Raw genomic sequence first — 18,501 nt, forward strand, 5'->3', positions numbered from 1 at the left:
AATAACAGAAAGGTTTTTTTTTTGTTTTTTTTTGCCAGGAAGTTTGTCATGATGGATGTAGGCAGTCCTGTTTGGCCCTGTAGTGGAAACCAAGCAAGCATTTTTCAACTCCCTGAAGCAGTGACCGTGCCAGCTTCTTAGAGGAAGTCATGATGTCACTACTCAATGTATTTAGCGCCAGGTGGCCACGCCAACACAAGCTGTCTACTTGTCTTGGGAGAAAAAAGGTGGAGGTACAGCAGGGCCGAGTGGAAGGAAGACTACTGCGGTCCATGAGCACAAGCACCGGGCAGTTATACTCCAGGAAAGCTCCACCAAACATGTTGACACATCCGAAAACCGTGTTCGACAGAGGTTTTGCTTTAGTGTTTGGGAGTAGAGGGCTGGCTAAGCAGGGACAAAATGGCGGCGGCGGACATGGAGCACAGAAAGAGAAGCAAATAAGGAAACAGCATCAAAATCCTAAACCTTAAAATCAAACCACAAGTTGGAAATTAGATTTATGGACTGCTGGACTGACAAACCGACAGACGCTGTAAACTGTTAACACTGATGGTAACACACTGAGACACTGACGAGAGAAACACGTCTCGTAAGTCCCAAAAAAAAAAAAACAGGAATAAAAGAACAGAGAAAAAAAGGAGGAAAATGTTCCTCATACAAATATTTGCAGATAAGGTTAGTTTTCATTGCAACGTCATCATCGTTATTGTTATATTTTTTTCCCCAGATACTGATATTTTCAACTCTGCATTTCCACGCATGTAATAAAAACAGGCAGGCTTTTTTTTTTAAATAGTATATAAGTTACTGTAATGCAGTAACAGACTGTATGAGATAGAGGAGAGAGCCAGATGTAGAGAGAGAGAGGGAAGTAAGACAGAAAGAGAGAAGGTAGAAAGAGGACAGAGAGAGAGAGTGTATTTACAGCACACCAAACATTTCTGTCAAGTAAAAAGAATGCTATATAATTCTATATATATATATATTTATATATGTATACTGGAGCCCCTCGGCTTTGCAGCGCAAGGTGGGAATGCTATTCTTGCATGAATGTTGGATCTTGTGTGGTGCTGTGTTGAGGAAAAATCGTCGGCTTGTACCAGGGTTTGTGTGGCCGCAGAAGGAGGTTTGATGGCATCAAAAGATTAAACTGTGAGAGAGGGAGATTATGTGTGTCAATAATGATTTAGATGGATTCCTCTGCCGCTAAGATGTTTACAGAGGGATACTGCCTTGTTAGCTGGAGAGAATGAGGACAAAAACGTGACAAGACAGGGCTTGTTTGGTTTAAAAGTTGAGGGGACAGGTTGGCATGGTGGTGAGAAGTGAAATATCAGCTTGGGATGCCGGAATGTAAGTTACAATTTTGCTTTTTAGGATACGATGCTTATGTAAAACTGTGTTAATGCGTCATAATTCAGACGTGTTAGTAGGACGCTCGTGTTTGTTAATCTGAGCATCTACGAGCATTCGAGTCTGTGTGAGAACAGTTTTTTCCCAAAAACTGACCCATGTATGTATGTTTGTGTGTGTGTGTTGGAGTGTATAACTTCAGTTCGTCCGTACTTCAGTGCAAAATCTTTCTTCCCTGTATCAATGCAAAGAGGGTAGTACCAGTTGAAGCTCAACTCATCACTTTATCCTGCCCACAGTTCTTTCCCTCCCTTCCCCTCCCTTCCCCTCCAACCGAGTGAAGAACTGAAGCGTCATGAAAACAAAATAGTTTTTTTTTCATTCACTCCTCCCCTCTCCCCTACTCCGCGTCCTCCAACTTTTTCCCCTTCCTCCTCTCGCTCCTTTCCTCCACCGCCCCATCCTCCGCCTAGATGAAGTACTCCTTCTTGTCCTCTGCTCCGGAATGGCCTCCCTCCGCATTGATGATGGCTGCGAGCCGGTTTGCCGCTGGGGCATCGGGTGTAGCCCTTGGCTTCAAGGAGTCAGATTTCCCACGCCCCTGTGCAGGCAAAGAGCGAAAAAGGAGACCACGCAGTAGCCGAAAGCACGAGAGAGAGAGAGAGAGAGGATAGGGCAGAGAGGGGAGAGAAAGGGGAGGAGAAATGAGATTGCTGAGGCAGTAAAAGTAAAACACTGGAACTGTGAAATGACAGAGGCCAGCAGAACAGAGGCAGGATCATTATGTGGGTGAAGTTTTCTTTAGGTTAGGGGACACGCTTGGAGACACAATAAAGTCCTGAGAACAGCTGATAAAAGGTCTGCTGTCTTATATGAAAACGCTCTACACTATGTAGCATGGATATCTAAAAAAGCTCTTGCTTTTTCAACCAAGTTTTAACCTACATTTCATGCAGCAGTGTTTTTTCAACTCCACAATACTTAACTGGTCTCCATTAATCCTTTTGTCACTGAGAGGTAAGAGGCTTGCTGCGGTTCGCTTAAGTTAACACGTATAGCACGGGTCTCTGGAAACTCTTGCTAAGATCCAAAGAGCAACTTCCCAACTCCACAACTTGTTCTCACTGGTTGTCACAGACCAGATGGAATTTTTTTTTTTTTTAAATAGTATATAAGTTACTGTAATGCAGTAACAGACTGTATGAGATAGAGGAGAGAGCCAGATGTAGAGAGAGAGAGGGATAGGCAGAGAGGGAGAGAAAGGGGGAGGAGAAATGAGATTGCTGAGGCAGTAAAAGTAAAACACTGGAACTGTGAAATGACAGAGGGCCAGCAGAACAGAGGCAGGATCATTATGTGGTGAAGTTTTCTTTAGGTTGGGGACACGCTTGGAGACACAAAGTCCTGAGAACAGCTGATAAAAAGGTCTTTATATGAACGATTCACTATGTAGCATGGACATCTAAAAAGCTCTTGCTTTTCAACCAAGTTTTAACCTACATTTCACAGTGTTTTTCAACTCCACAATACTTAACTGGTCTCCATTAACCTTTTGTCACCGAGGTAAGAGCGTGCTCCGCGTTTGGGTTAACACGGCACAGTCTCTGTCTGAAACTCTTGCTAAGATCCAAAGAGCAACTTCCCAACTCCACAACTTGTTCTCACTGGTTGTCACAGACCAGGATGGAATTTTTTTTTTTTTTAAATAGTATATAAGTTACTGTAATGCAGTAACAGACTGTATGAGATAGAGGAGAGAGCCAGATGTAGAGAGAGAGAGGAAGTAAGACAGAAAGAGAGAAGGTAGAAAGAGGACAGAGAGAGAGAGAGAGAGAGAGGGATAGGCAGAGAGGGAGAGAAAGGGGGAGGAGAAATGAGATTGCTGAGGCAGTAAAAGTAAAACACTGGAACTGTGAAATGACAGAGGGCCAGCAGGACAGAGGCAGGATCATTATGTGGTGAAGTTTTCTTTAGGTTGGGGACACGCTTGGAGACACAAAGTCCTGAGAACAGCTGATAAAAAGGTCTTTATATGAAACGATTCACTATGTAGCATGGACATCTAAAAAGCTCTTGCTTTTCAACCAAGTTTTAACCTACATTTCACAGTGTTTTTCAACTCCACAATACTTAACTGGTCTCCATTAACCTTTTGTCACCGAGGTAAGAGCGTGCTCCGCGTTTGGGTTAACACGGCACGGTCTCTGTCTGAAACTCTTGCTAAGATCCAAAGAGCAACTTCCCAACTCCACAACTTGTTCTCACTGGTTGTCACAGACCAGGATGGAATTTTTTTTTTTTTTTTTTTAATCTTACTTTAACAGTTAGCGTTCTTGACCATGGAAAAATGGCAGCTTGACAAAATAATCTTGAATTAAGGTCCACTTAGAAGGTTTTTCCGAAGCTCTCAGTGACATGTCACTGTTTTTTATCAGCCATTACAATTTAATCAGATGTCATGGAGTTTACTCAGATGTCACTCCGATGTTCCGATGGAACTCCGGGCACGTGTTTATGGGTACATGAGACAACTGTTACACGAGTACACTGGTGTAACAGCAAGAATCCCGGACAAGAGTCTAAATGAACACCGGACATGGAAAACATCAGCTGTCCGTGACAATAGGGAGTCGATGACTTTGAACAGTCAAGGAATGACCAAGGAGGCAATTCACATCTGATTCCAGAGACCATCTTTGAACAGTGACTGGGTTTACGATCTTCCCCCAAAACATGACCTCCTGGTAGGACGCGGCCATCCATAAGTTAGTCAACCATCCATTTGCTGATGAAGACCATGAGATGTCACTGAAAGCACCAGAAAAGCAAGCAAGTGGAAACTGAGCTAAGCGACATGCACGTGGTCCCTCACAGACCTGGCACCTCTGAACACTGGGCGCCCGGCAATTGCGTTCAATGTCCTGGGCCAGCTGGAGGCACCGGAACTGGGGATTGTACCTGGCTCACTGTGGTGTCGGTGGGCATGTATGTATCAACGGCGCCACCCGGGGGCCAAAAATGTTCGTAGTAATATTAGCTTTCACATTTCCCCTGCTGAGAGCTGAGACATTTGAATTTGCTTTGCTCTTGTTTGTTTATATTCCAAAAGTGAAATTTTGAGAACTGAATATGAGTGAACAGAGAGAGAAAGAGCAGAGCACAGGAGCTGATCTGAGTGAGTAAGCAATTAAGTTTCTACCACATCACTCTAATCCCGTATTTGGCCGTATCACTGAAAATACGCAGCTGAAACATTACTGACGTAGGGAAATCTAATCTCACGGGAAGCTGTGTGAACCAAAACGTATTAAAAGGCAATAAATAAACATTCACTTATTGTCATTCATTCATTTTCTTATTCTGCTTTAAGAGAAAAATAAGTGAGGCTTAGAATTTATATTTAGGCATGAGTGCATTTGTAGTTTTCTGTATCCCCGCATTTGTATGCATATGCATGTTTGTATGTGTGCGATCCTGTCTTGGAATGAATGTATCCATATTTATGCAAGTGTATCTCCGTGTACGCTCATGCATGCATGCATGAGTGTGTTTGTGTCCGTGTGTTCATGTGTCTGTGTGTTGGTGTTTCTGTGAGCAGGTGACCTTTGTGTCTGATGAGGTATCTGCCGAGGACGATGAGGAGGCAGAGCAGGATGAAGACGATAACAGCCACCACTCCTCCGATCACAGCGTGGTCAACCCCTGAAGAGGTCAACATGGCTGTGGGGTCTTAAGAGGAGGGAGGTGAACAGGAGAGGAGAGGACAGAGGAGAAGGTGAAAGGGAAGTCATGTAGTAAAGAAAAGGACAGGGGCATCATAGAGAGAGAGAAGGATGGGAAGGACAGAACGGATGAGAAAGAAAGACAAAACAGTAAGAGGAAATAAGGAAGAGACAGTGAGAAATAAGGGAAGTTGAGGGAAAAAGGGACAGAGATTGAAAGCAAAAAGGGAGGAGTGGGTGGCGGAGGAATATTGGTTAAAATGGGAGACGGATGATGAAAGGCAGAAGAAATAGAGAAAGAGAGATAGAGAGAGGGGGAATAATGAGGAGAGTGACAGAGAGAAGGCAGAAAGAAAAGAAAAGAACAGGGGAGTCGAGAAGGCTTGTCAATATATAATACCCAGGCACAGAGGCAAACCTTCAGAAGACAAAGACAAGGATTAAAAAAAAAAAAGGATAAAAAAAAGCCAGGCGAAAGAAAAGAGGCAACCGCGTCACCCTCCATTAGAAACTGCTCATGACTAACATGCAGCAGGATCGGGCAGTTCACCAACCAAGTCCCAATCACTTGTAAGACCCTTGTGGGGACACACTGATGATGTTGGGTGAAATCCTTGCCCCTACAGCTGTGGTGATTTCCGTTTTTTTTTTACTTTGACTGAAGGATTTTATGCTCTTCTGTGGATTAAGAAACACTGAAAATGCTCAGGCTTGAGGAATGCAAGGCTGGATTACCAACCGGGGAATGCAGGCAACTGCACCAGGGCTCCCGACCTCCAGGAGCCCCCAAAGCCCCAGATTAATTTTTCTTTAATAATCTGATTAAATACCTATTTAAAGTTATCTGCTAGTTTAACCCAGACATGGTGGAGGAAACTAGCAGATTAATCCAACCGCGGTGGATCTCCAATTATAAAGAAAGTATACTTAAGTACATTTTCTGAAAGTATGCTTCATATACTTATAGTATACTTTTCCTGTATTTATAATTAATAAATGAGGTTAGCTTGTCAGCTTGATGGAAAAACATAATTGGATTACTTTCATAAAGTATTACATAAGTAAAATTGTTATGCAATACAGGTATTTAAAACACTTTTTTGAAGGTGTACGTTGGCACATTCAAAAATAAATTTTAAAATTGTATACTTTGATTAAATATACTCAAGTGTATTTTAAATTAAGAGCAGGTTCATGTAAATTTGCAATAAATATGCCACAAAAGCGCTCTAAATACACAAAATAAAAATTACTTTAGCTAGACTTTAAACTACACTTTTTCAATACACTTTTGAAAAAAGTAAAAATAATAAAATCTTATCTAGTACATGGTACATTTAAACAAAGTGTAATAAAGTCAAATTTAAGTTATGCAATCTTATAAATATGCTTTTTCAAAAAAGTACCTTGATTATACATGTACTAGTAATTCTTACTAATTATTTACTTTGAAGAAGTACCAAGACATGTATTATCAATAGCCCTTATATTGGCAGTACTTGTATACGTTGCATCATGCGTATACTAAAAGTATGAGTTCGTTACGGAATAACACTTTAACTTTTTACTTGGGGAAACTTGTGGATAAAGTTTAAAATTCATGGTGATCAAGCTGAAAACAAGACCTCTTTTCCTCATCTCTAAAGAGCTGGCATTTTCCTAGACTCAGGCTTTTCCCCCAACAGCAGAGATTTGATATTTTCCCTCCCAGTTTCAGACACTCAGGCTACTTGCCCCTTGCTTGGAGAAGTAAGAAATCTACTCAGAAATAATTTGATCCTTCGTTTATTTCGCCTGACTTTTCAGAACGGATCAAACGCAGGGTGTCAATTTGAAAGTCACTCCGATAGGCACAACTCAAAAGCAGCACATCTCACACTGAAAAGCGTAAAAAACTCTCAAAAGGGGTAAAAAGGAAAGGGAGCTGGACAGAGAGACTGGCTTACACTTGGTGAATGTTTGAGGGGTTAAACCAATGAAGAGGGCAAGGATTCAACCAGTCAGACGAAGAAACAGCTAGCTTATACACCCAGTCAGAGCGCAGTAATGAGAGGTAGAGGCACAGCAACAGCCACTGACAACCAGAGATGTAGACAAAACTGAAACTGAGGAGGGAAAGAGGGAACACGATACAAACAGCTGGGACACCAAAAGATGTGGTAAACGGCTAATTTTGGAGGAAGAAGTCACATTTCCGGCACTTAGAGAAGTGAAAGAACATGACAACTGCCAACCAAAGGTAAGCCACAGACAGAGAACAGGGAAGAGTGGGGGGTGGTGTGGGTGGGGAGGGGAGACACCGAGCACCAGCCAGAATGACACACACACACACATACACACACACACACACATACACACGCACACACACAGAAAGCGGAACACACACTGCGGTTGGCCGGCGTGGAGGTGAGAGGGGCATGCTGACGAGGCGAGACTGAGAATGAGCCCATAAATCCTGCTGTCAGCATCAAAGGAAAGCAGACAAGACCCAAGAACACCTCGAAGCCTGACCCCTCCCTCCCCAGTGCTGACACACACACACCCACACACACACACACACACACACACACACACACACACACACACACACACACACACACACACACACACACACACACACACACAAACACACGGAAAAAAACACACACACATAGAGAAACACACGGATGAAGTGGAACACTGTGTAAATGACTTGTACCACTTAAGGGGTCACGCTAGTGTGTGTCATCCTGAGAAAGATGTTAGTGTGTGGTGCGACTGTGTGCTGTGCGTGAGAAATCGCGCACGCACGCGCGTGAGCTTGTATTTTGAGCCTGCCTGTGCATGTATGGACGACAACAAAGCAGTACATGGGCAGAAGTATGAAATATTCATCCCTCTGCTCCGAAGTCCAAAGGGTCCCCAGACGAGTTGTTTTTCCCCAGAGTGACAAACAGACAAAAACAGACAGAACTATACACAGTCAGACGTACAGATGGACAGACGAGACTGGCAGGTGGACGAAAAGTTAGAACGACAGAAAGTAAAAACTACAGGTGAGTGGTGGAGAAATTATACCTGCAATGTTGTCTGCAGCATCTTCTTAAGTGGATGAGTGGATGAGTGGATGAGGATTGTTGGATGTTTAGATTGACGGTTGGATGGACGGATGGATGGATGGATGGATGGATGGATGGTTGGATGGACGGATGGACGGATGGATGGATGGATGGATGGATGGATGGATGGATGGATGGACGGACGGTTGGTAGATAAGTGGAGGAGTGTGTGTTGGGAGGTTTGGGGGTTAGGGATTATTACGAGGAGGAAAGAGGAAAACAAGAAAAAAAACATCAAACAGCTGTGACATGGCCACACGAATACCATTTTTTCCTTTATTATGTTCTTCAATTTTTGTCTTGCCAAGCTTTGAGTATGTGTTTGCGTTTGCAAGTGTGCAAGTAAAACAAACTCCCAGTATCATTGACTGCTCCACAATGCAAGCACAGTTTGTGTATTGAGAGAAATAAAAAATAACAAAAGTAGTAACGTGAATAGTGTTTGTTTTTCTGCTCCATTACTAAGCTTCTCACAACTCTCTTGTTTGCAAGTGTGTCTAAGTGTGTAACTCAGATGGTTTTACCTGTGAAAGTGTAAACTCCATTCAGCTGGACTGAAACTGAGGGAGTAAAGGAGGAGGCAGGGGAGGAGTAGGAGGGAGCGGCAGTGGACGGAGCAATGCTTGCCGAGTAGGGAGGGGGGGTAGGCGGAGAGAAGGAGGAGGAAGAAGAGAAGTCGGGAGCGAATGGCAGGTCGGGGAAGAGGGCGTTGGAGAGGGTGGTGGTGGAGGCATCGGAGATGGTGGTCGACACGTCAGCCTTGGATGGGTTGGGAGGAGGGGAGGAGTCGTGGAGGGAAGTGGAGGTGAGGTCAGGAGGGGAGGAGGAGGAGAAGTAAGTGGAATCAGAGCCGGAGCCAGAGAAGACATCAGCAGGAGAGGAGGATGGGAGGAAGGAGGTAGGAGGAAAAGAAAGAGAGGTTGGAGAGTCAGGGGAGGGAAAGGTGGTGTCCGGAGTGTCTGGGTCCATAGGACCTTTGGAAGAGGAACGGGCAAGCAAAGTGCAAAAATGTCCATGGATCGAATAAACGGGACACGTAAAAGCGAAGGGAAAGAAGCGCAAGAACGAGCGAAAGCGGTTGGATGGTAAGCGGTAGCAATGATGGTGGTTATGAGGGCGCGGTTGGATGAGAAAAAAAACAAAACAACCAACAAAAACAGGAGGAAAGAAACGAAAGTAAATCAGAAGAGAAAAAAGATGGAAGAAGTACAAGCAAAGCCACAACAAACGACAAAAGAAATAAAAAAACGTGATGAAGAAACGTAAAAGAAGACATCCCTACTCTTTCACTTTTCTCTCTACATAAGTCCCTCTCTTCTCCATCTCTTCCCCACCAGACATTCTTTTTCCTGACTGTTTTTCCTTCCGTCTTTTCACTTTTTCTTGTTACCTTGCACCAGGAGTGTGTACTCCCCCTGGTTGTTTCCAATGCCGTTGTCGGCATGACAGAGGTAGACGCCATTATCTGATTTGTTTAGCATCTCGAAGCGCAGGAAAGCACCGTCGGCTTTTGCCAGCGGGGGGAGCTCTCCATCCTTCTTCTCCCAAATGTAGGAGGTGGGCCTGAGAAAGGGGAGAGAAAGAGAGATACAGAAAGAATGAGAGTCCTGAGCTGAACTGTACATGCTTTGCATACTTTGCAAAAAAGTAGAGTAACTAAAAGTAAAAAATATAGAGAGGTGAAGGGATGAGAGGACAACGGAGCTGTGACAAATGCTGCAGGAGAAAGAAAAGAAATGAAATCATCAAGAGTGAAGTAGATGGAGAAATGGGTGAAGGAGGGGAGGCTGGGAGGAATGAAGACAGAAAAAGAAAAGATAAAAGCGGGAACGTAGAGCAAGTGAGAACATGAAACAATAAAAGAAAGTGATGGAGAGAATGAATGACCAAAAAAAAAGAGGGAGAGGGGTGAGGGCTGTTGTGGCAGACAGTGAAAGTGAAAAAAAAGAATGCTGAAGAAAACGATGGAAAGAAGTACAGGGCTGAGAGGTGTGCCACTGCTTGAAGAAGAAAAGAGCTTAAAAGAGATGGAGGGAGAGGAAGAAGATCAGCATTTCAAATCAGCCTGCATTAAAAAATCCATTCTGCATAACAGATTGTGTATGAGCGAGATAGCGAGACGTGCCATGATAAAAGAATCAATTATGTAAATGTGTGAGTCCTTAAGCACTGTACAGTAATTACAATGACGGGGAGTCTGAATCGGGGACAGACCTGAATGTGTTGGGCTGATTAATTGTTCTTCGAAATGTGGAAAAAAAAAACCCCAGCGACACCTAAAGGTGCAATCCGTGACTTCACGACAGCAGCCAGGCAGACATTTGTACAGTAACTGTTAAAGGCAGGAACTATGCTGCTTTTAGACCAAAATCCTTTAGACCAATATTTTAAAATCTACTTGGATGATTCTGAGAGGCAAAACCTGCCTCAACTCTATGTTATTGCTGCTGGGCAAAATTCTCAAGCTGAGCTAATTGTCTGCTCTCTTGACACCTGCTGCTGAGCAAACAGTGGGGAGACTGTGGACGTTCTGTGAAGCTCAAAGTTTTGACTATGTGCCATTTTAGGAAAAAAAATCCTAACAATGCTTAAAAAGAGCTCTGGTGTTCACTCAGTGACAAATTAGAGATGGATATTCTTCCCAAAAAAAAATATTCAAAACAAGCCTTTCCAGACCATGTTTTTTTTCTACATCATCTGGTTACCTGCAATAAAATGTAATCAGCTGTTGTATTACACTGACTCCAAATGCTAGTTAATACACAATTAACTGAACAATTAGCTTCGCAATTACAGGCTGTAACTCGTGTAGTGTTATTAAAGATAATGCTCTAAAGTCAATCTCTGTTATACAGCAGGGAGTTTAAGTGCAGACAGCTCATTGGTCAGACCATGCTGATAATGCCCATCATGTGTCCTGTGTTTTATTCTTGGCTCTGAGCTCTGCTTAGGTGGAAACTTTTCTATTAGCACGCATGCATCGGTAAACACTGTACAAAAGGCATGATACGCTTGAAGACATTCTTAATAGCAATTATGGGCACTCTGGTGCTGCATATTCCTTTTTCTCGCAGCTGTAATCATTAACATCGTAAAGAATGAGCTTTTGGGTCTTTTTGCTAATATTAATAATATAAAATGTGTTAATCTATGCTAATATCTAAAATCTGAGAAATCCAACACTTTGTAACACATCCAGTACACAGTAGTAGTCATCTGATCATTATTTTTATAGTTAAAGATAATTAAAGGATAAATCTTCTGCTGTTTTATATTGTTTTTCTCTTCATCAAATCCCAGAGAACAACGACAATGCATTAGTCCAACTCTCATTACTTTCTGGCTTCCCTACCTAGTCTATGCGGCACTCAGTCCAAAGGCCATTGGTTTCTACAGAAATTGGACTCATTTAAAGCAGCTTTAATCAATATTTCTATCTAAACAATTGGTGAACTGTATCATCACCTGGCTTTTCAGTTCTCCTCAGCACTACAGAGTTTTTCAGCTTTTTGTCAGCTCACTGTTTTTCATTTTACAACCCGCACCTTAACTATTTTGATTCAGTCAGCTCTTATCGGCATAGTTTCCAGACACAGCAGGCAGCCAACCACTGTCACTCCCTTTCCAGCACCAAACAGCACATAGACAAAGTCAGCGTCTAGCCATTGAAGAAAGTGGAGCATTTAACTGCTAAAGAGCCAGATACTTTCCTCTAGAGTTGGTAGAGACCAAAAGGGAGCTAAAAGAGTTAATACTGGAGATAAATTCACCAGGTGGACACAAACATGACTCCAACTGAATGCTAATGTTGCTCTTTGTCTGCTAGAGAAGTAAATACACCACTGTTTGCTAACAGGTTTGCCATAACAATTTTGTAAGGTAATCATTTTTTGATTACAGCATATTTTACTGTCCCCAAGTGGCCAAAAAAACAAACAATTGATTGTTTAAAGATGGGTCACACATACTGTATCTAATTTGATGAACAAAAAGGCTCAGTAATTCAGCTGGGCACCAGCAAAGGTAACTCAAACAGGAGTAATAAGTGCATTTGCTGGGAACCATTTTGAGCTTTGGATTAATACGCTTTTGGTGCAATGGCGAGTATTTATGGAAGCAGGACGGCATCAAAATGAGCAAGAGTGCCCATAAGAAGGAACGGGTCATCGAGTGCAATGATGTGCCCCACTGATGTGTTTTTAAAAGTGTTTGGACAACACTGAAGCTCTGTGGCACAGATGAATAAACCTTATCAGCCTTGGCCGCACAGGGAATACTGGTTAGTAGCTTTAATTCGCTGTTGGTTTTAGTCAATTTGTGGGATTTGTTGACAGGAAGAAAAGTATAGAATATGGCCAGCCTTACCCTTTAACGGGTTACAGATTACTGTGATCCTTTCACATGTCACCTGCTGTTTTCTAATCTTGGCCATGACCTTGCACACATGAGGAAGCTTGTACGCAATGAGTCAAAGTTATGCAAGGCTTTTTAGTTGTAAGTGTGTTAAGTGAACAGTCTTGGGGAGTTTAACTTCGTTAAATGACTTCTAGAGCAGAAATGTGATGTGATTGTGAGCACTCCCCAGCCGTGCTGATTAAATAGATGGGATATATAATAGAATGTAGAACAAAAATCCCTTTCTCATTTATTAAAAAGCGCTTGCCACCAGGAAGGAGGAAACACAGTAGAGAGTTTGATCCGGTGAGTTATTGTTTTGAACCTGACAGGATGTGACCACGAAGAGCAGAGAAGTGTGTGCCACGGAATGGAGTGTGACATTCATTGATTTTGTTTGGGGAGGGCAGCTCAGGAGGAGGAGAGGGAGCTGAGTGGCTGGGTGTGACGGAGGAAAGGTGCCGTCGCGGTGATTGGGCTCTGACTGACAGCTGCAGGGGCAACCTGTATCTGATTTGATTGGACACTAGCTCATCCACAAGCGGCGGTGCACATAACTGAGCACGATTCCCCCTTTCTCACCCTGTCTCACACATGCACGCACGCACACACACACACTGACTTTCGTTTGCTCGCCCTCTTTCTGTCTAAGTCATTCGGTGCTTGTCACCAAATCTTTCTGCTTCCCCTCCGCCCACACTTTCTGTCCGCTTCCCTCTACCTTTCCCTCTCCCGTTGGATTGTTTTCCTTCCTTTTCTACCTCTCCTTCCCCTGTCATTTTTTTTTACCTCGGTCTCACTGTTTCTCTCTTCTCTTCCTCTGTAGCTTTGTTTTTTTTTTTTTTTTAAATATAGCCTTTGCCACTCAGCAGACGCTTTTATCTAAAGGTTCTCCATGTACTATGACTTAAGTGCATTTTTAGAATGGGTGATCCCAGTGGGAGCTGAATCCTGAACCCTTGCATTGTCAGGGCCATTTTGAACTGCATGTAACCATTTATTACCATAGAACAAGACTATTTCATATACAGAACATACAGTACATCATTTAATGGATGCCTTCATCCACAGTGTCTAAATGTCTCACAAAAAAATTGTTTCCAGCATAGGAGGTCCCCATGAGAATCGAACCCCCAGCAGTGGCCCACTGTTCATGCCTTGCTTTTCTCCTGTCTATAATTTATCGACTCCTTTGCTGTTAAATCACGTACATGCGATGACAGTAACCTCCTTCTCCCCTGTCCCCTGTCTGTTCCACCCGCCAATCAAACTAACTGGCTACTCTTATTCCAGGCCATCCTGTGATGAGCTGACAGGGGGAGTGAGGGTAGAAGGCAGGAGGTGATAGGAGAGCAACGCGGGAAGAAGAGGAGGAGGAGGAGGAGGAGGATGGCAGGGGAGTTTAGAGGGAAAAGGTGTGGGGAGAGATAGTGGAGAGTTATAGGAAAGGACGGGGAGAAGAGGAGGATGATGAGTCGGGCAGGGAGCCGTCGTGACAAGACGGAGAGAGGCGAACGAGCTGTGAGTGACACAGCAGCGGAGAGATACCCGATGATGGAGGGATGGAGGGAGCCGGGGAGGGGAGGACAGTGGGAGGAGGATGGGAGGACAGTGGATCAATAGGGCTGGTTGGCTGGAGGTTCATCTATAATGCAGAAAGGCCAGGTGAAAGAGTGTATTTGTGTGGGCAGGATTTAAGACACGGGTTGCAGTTTGTTTGTGTGTGTGTGTGTGTGTGTGCGTGTGCCTGTGAGTATCAGACAAATTGTGTACACACTGTATCAGTGAACAGACGAGAGCTTGTAGAAGCAGGTGTTTTTGCTAACTGTGCCTGTGTGTGCTTATGTGAGTGTCATGTTTGAACAAGTGACTACCTGCACGAGAGGGTGTCAGAAATTGAACAAATTAATGTGCGATTGCTTGCAAGTGTGTTTCTGTGTGTATGTGCAGACTTTCAGTGCTGTTACCTGAACATGCAGCCTGTAGGTGTAGGATATATGTGTGTTTTACAATTGTGTGCCTGACAAGTAATTTGACGCCTATTCAAGTAACTAAACGTGGGTTTGTTTACACATGTGTCTCCTCCATTTGTATGCTGGTCTGAAGTGTCTCTAAAATATACCGAGAGCCTCTGTATGACCAGGGTAAAAGCTTGGATTAGACCAAGGACTGTAACAACCCAACCTGACCAGTTTATTGAACAGTTTATTTAAACAGTACATAAAACCTGAAACTGAAACTCCCATCTGAAACTGTCCTTACTCGAAAGAAATGGCAGCATCAGTCATATCTCCAAACTCTCAAAAATATATAACAATAATATAGTATGTTTTCATAGCATCTCAAAAAGTGTCTGACACCACACACAGTGGCACCTCCCTCCAACAGCCAGCGCTGGTTTCTTCTAGCCATGACAACCATCTTTCCCTTACCATAACCAAGTAGTTAGGAGGGAGGACAGTGGGAGGAGGATGGGAGGACAGTGGGAGGAGGATGGGAGGACAGTGGGAGGAGGATGGGAGGACAGTGGGAGGAGGATGGGAGGACAGTGGGAGGAGGATGGGAGGACAGTGGGAGGAGGATGGGAGGACAGTGGGAGGAGGATGGGAGGACAGTGGGAGGAGGATGGGAGGACAGTGGGAGGAGGATGGGAGGACAGTGGGAGGAGGATGGGAGGACAGTGGGAGGAGGATGGGAGGACAGTGGGAGGAGGATGGGAGGACAGTGGGAGGAGGATGGGAGGACAGTGGGAGGAGGATGGGAGGACAGTGGGAGGAGGATGGGAGGACAGTGGGAGGAGGATGGGAGGACAGTGGGAGGAGGATGGGAGGACAGTGGGAGGAGGATGGGAGGACAGTGGGAGGAGGATGGGAGGACAGTGGGAGGAGGATGGGAGGACAGTGGGAGGAGGATGGGAGGACAGTGGGAGGAGGATGGGAGGACAGTGGGAGGAGGATGGGAGGACAGTGGGAGGAGGATGGGAGGACAGTGGGAGGAGGATGGGAGGACAGTGGGAGGAGGATGGGAGGACAGTGGGAGGAGGATGGGAGGACAGTGGGAGGAGGATGGGAGGACAGTGGGAGGAGGATGGGAGGACAGTGGGAGGAGGATGGGAGGACAGTGGGAGGAGGATGGGAGGACAGTGGGAGGAGGATGGGAGGACAGTGGGAGGAGGATGGGAGGACAGTGGGAGGAGGATGGGAGGACAGTGGGAGGAGGATGGGAGGACAGTGGGAGGAGGATGGGAGGACAGTGGGAGGAGGATGGGAGGACAGTGGGAGGAGGATGGGAGGACAGTGGGAGGAGGATGGGAGGACAGTGGGAGGAGGATGGGAGGACAGTGGGAGGAGGATGGGAGGACAGTGGGAGGAGGATGGGAGGACAGTGGGAGGAGGATGGGAGGACAGTGGGAGGAGGATGGGAGGACAGTGGGAGGAGGATGGGAGGACAGTGGGAGGAGGATGGGAGGACAGTGGGAGGAGGATGGGAGGACAGTGGGAGGAGGATGGGAGGACAGTGGGAGGAGGATGGGAGGACAGTGGGAGGAGGATGGGAGGACAGTGGGAGGAGGATGGGAGGACAGTGGGAGGAGGATGGGAGGACAGTGGGAGGAGGATGGGAGGACAGTGGGAGGAGGATGGGAGGACAGTGGGAGGAGGATGGGAGGACAGTGGGAGGAGGATGGGAGGACAGTGGGAGGAGGATGGGAGGACAGTGGGAGGAGGATGGGAGGACAGTGGGAGGAGGATGGGAGGACAGTGGGAGGAGGATGGGAGGACAGTGGGAGGAGGATGGGAGGACAGTGGGAGGAGGATGGGAGGACAGTGGGAGGAGGATGGGAGGGATGGAGGGAGCCGGGGAGGGGAGGACAGTGGGAGGAGGATGGGAGGACAGTGGATCAATAGGGCTGGTTGGCTGGAGGTTCATCTATAATGCAGAAAGGCCAGGTGAAAGAGTGTATTTGTGTGGGCAGGATTTAAGACACGGGTTGCAGTTTGTTTGTGTGTGTGTGTGTGTGTGTGTGTGCGTGTGCCTGTGAGTATCAGACAAATTGTGTACACACTGTATCAGTGAACAGACGAGAGCTTGTAGAAGCAGGTGTTTTTGCTAACTGTGCCTGTGTGTGCTTATGTGAGTGTCATGTTTGAACAAGTGACTACCTGCACGAGAGGGTGTCAGAAATTGAACAAATTAATGTGCGATTGCTTGCAAGTGTGTTTCTGTGTGTATGTGCAGACTTTCAGTGCTGTTACCTGAACATGCAGCCTGTAGGTGTAGGATATATGTGTGTTTTACAATTGTGTGCCTGACAAGTAATTTGACGCCTATTCAAGTAACTAAACGTGGGTTTGTTTACACATGTCTCCTCCATTTGTATGCTGGTCTAAAGTGTCTCTAAAATATACCGAGAGCCTCTGTATGACCAGGGTAAAAGCTTGGATTAGACCAAGGACTGTAACAACCCAACCTGACCAGTTTATTGAACAGTTTATTTAAACAGTACATAAAACCTGAAACTGAAACTCCCATCTGAAACTGTCCTTACTCGAAAGAAATGGCAGCATCAGTCATAGCTCCAAACTCTAAAAATATAACAATAATATAGTATGTTTTCATAGCATCTCAAAAAGTGTCTGACACCAAACACAGTGGCACCTCCCTCCAACAGCCAGCGCTGGTTTCTTCTAGCCATGACAACCATCTTTCCCTTACCATAACCAAGTAGTTAGGTAGTTAGCGTAGTAACCTAACTAGATCTTAACCATAGAGGTTAGCGCTGACAGACATTTTTAGTAATTAAGGTAAGAGAACTTGTTGGTCCATTCACAGTGAACAAACATTAAACCCTTTACTGAAGCTCATTTATCATCTGTCCTCACACAGACAAGCCACATGCTGGTTTGGCTCCTTCATAGAGAATGTACCACTTGTACTATTACGTCCACTAACTTGAGATTCCTGTAAAATGAGGGCATAAATCAAATGATTTTATTTCACTATTTATTGGCACAAACAAGAAAGCCCTAGTTATATTGCAATCTGCCAATGACCAATGTTGTTTAGTAATATTACTCACTCGTAATGTATAAACGACGTTGTTTGGAAATGATGTTTTTATTTAATCCCTTGAAGTTGTATTTGATATCAATAAACAAACCAATAATTGTGCCGTTGTAAAAGCGATGTACCTTAGATCAGGGGTTTGTAATTGTGTATCTGTGTAGGTGTGCATGTGGTGTTAGTACTGTGTTTAAGACAGTGAAGTCTGTGTATATACATGAATAGAGGCAGGTACGGTGTGAGTGAGGTGTGTGTGTGTGTGTGTGTGTGTGTGTGTGCGTGTGTGTGTGTCTTACTCTGGGTTGCCGTTGCCCAAACACTCGAGATAAAACTTCTCCCCCTCTCTGGGCAAATCGCTCTCAGGATGGATCACCACATTAGGGGAATCTGTAAGTGGAAGACAAACAAACACACACACACACACACACACACACACACACACACACACACACACACACACACACACACACACACACACACACACACACACACACACACACACACACACAGACACACACAGAGTATAGTTACATAACATAGAACTCTTAACCGTACAGACGTGCATATAGCACCGACAGTCTCATTCATCCCTGTCTCCATCTACTCCCATCTGCAATCGTGTAGGCGTCGCCATCTCTGGGCCTCCTACAATGACATAACCCCTTACACAACGACATCACTTTCCCTCGACGACGCCGAACCAGCAGTTCACCCACAGGGTGGCAGCACCAGCACAGAGTCCCACCTGGCTCCACTTATAGTTTAATTTTAGACGATAACCTGCTCTTCCCATCCACTGTGACTCAAATCTGGACAATGCACCAGCAGTGGAAGGTTGAGTTCCTGTGTGGTCATTATTACAGGTAGCC

The 18,501-nt window shown here is 44.9% G+C and overlaps 1 protein-coding gene across 1 annotated transcript in view; it reads right to left on the minus strand.

Annotated features, from left to right (window-relative positions):
- Positions 1–1,825: 1,825 nt before the first annotated feature.
- The window catches only part of cadm3 (cell adhesion molecule 3), an 85,363-nt gene continuing 68,687 nt past the window's right edge, over positions 1,826–18,501 (minus strand). The window contains exons 7-11 of the mRNA XM_040144176.1: positions 17,929–18,019; positions 9,567–9,739; positions 8,136–8,156; positions 4,944–5,085; positions 1,826–1,934 (exon numbers count right to left, since the gene is read on the minus strand). Of these exons, the coding sequence (XP_040000110.1) occupies positions 1,826–1,934; positions 4,944–5,085; positions 8,136–8,156; positions 9,567–9,739; positions 17,929–18,019 (536 nt within the window). The remainder of the gene's footprint in view (positions 1,935–4,943; positions 5,086–8,135; positions 8,157–9,566; positions 9,740–17,928; positions 18,020–18,501) is intronic.

This window comes from Xiphias gladius, chromosome 14 (assembly GCF_016859285.1).
Source record: "Xiphias gladius isolate SHS-SW01 ecotype Sanya breed wild chromosome 14, ASM1685928v1, whole genome shotgun sequence".
Classification (NCBI taxonomy): domain Eukaryota; kingdom Metazoa; phylum Chordata; class Actinopteri; order Istiophoriformes; family Xiphiidae; genus Xiphias; species Xiphias gladius.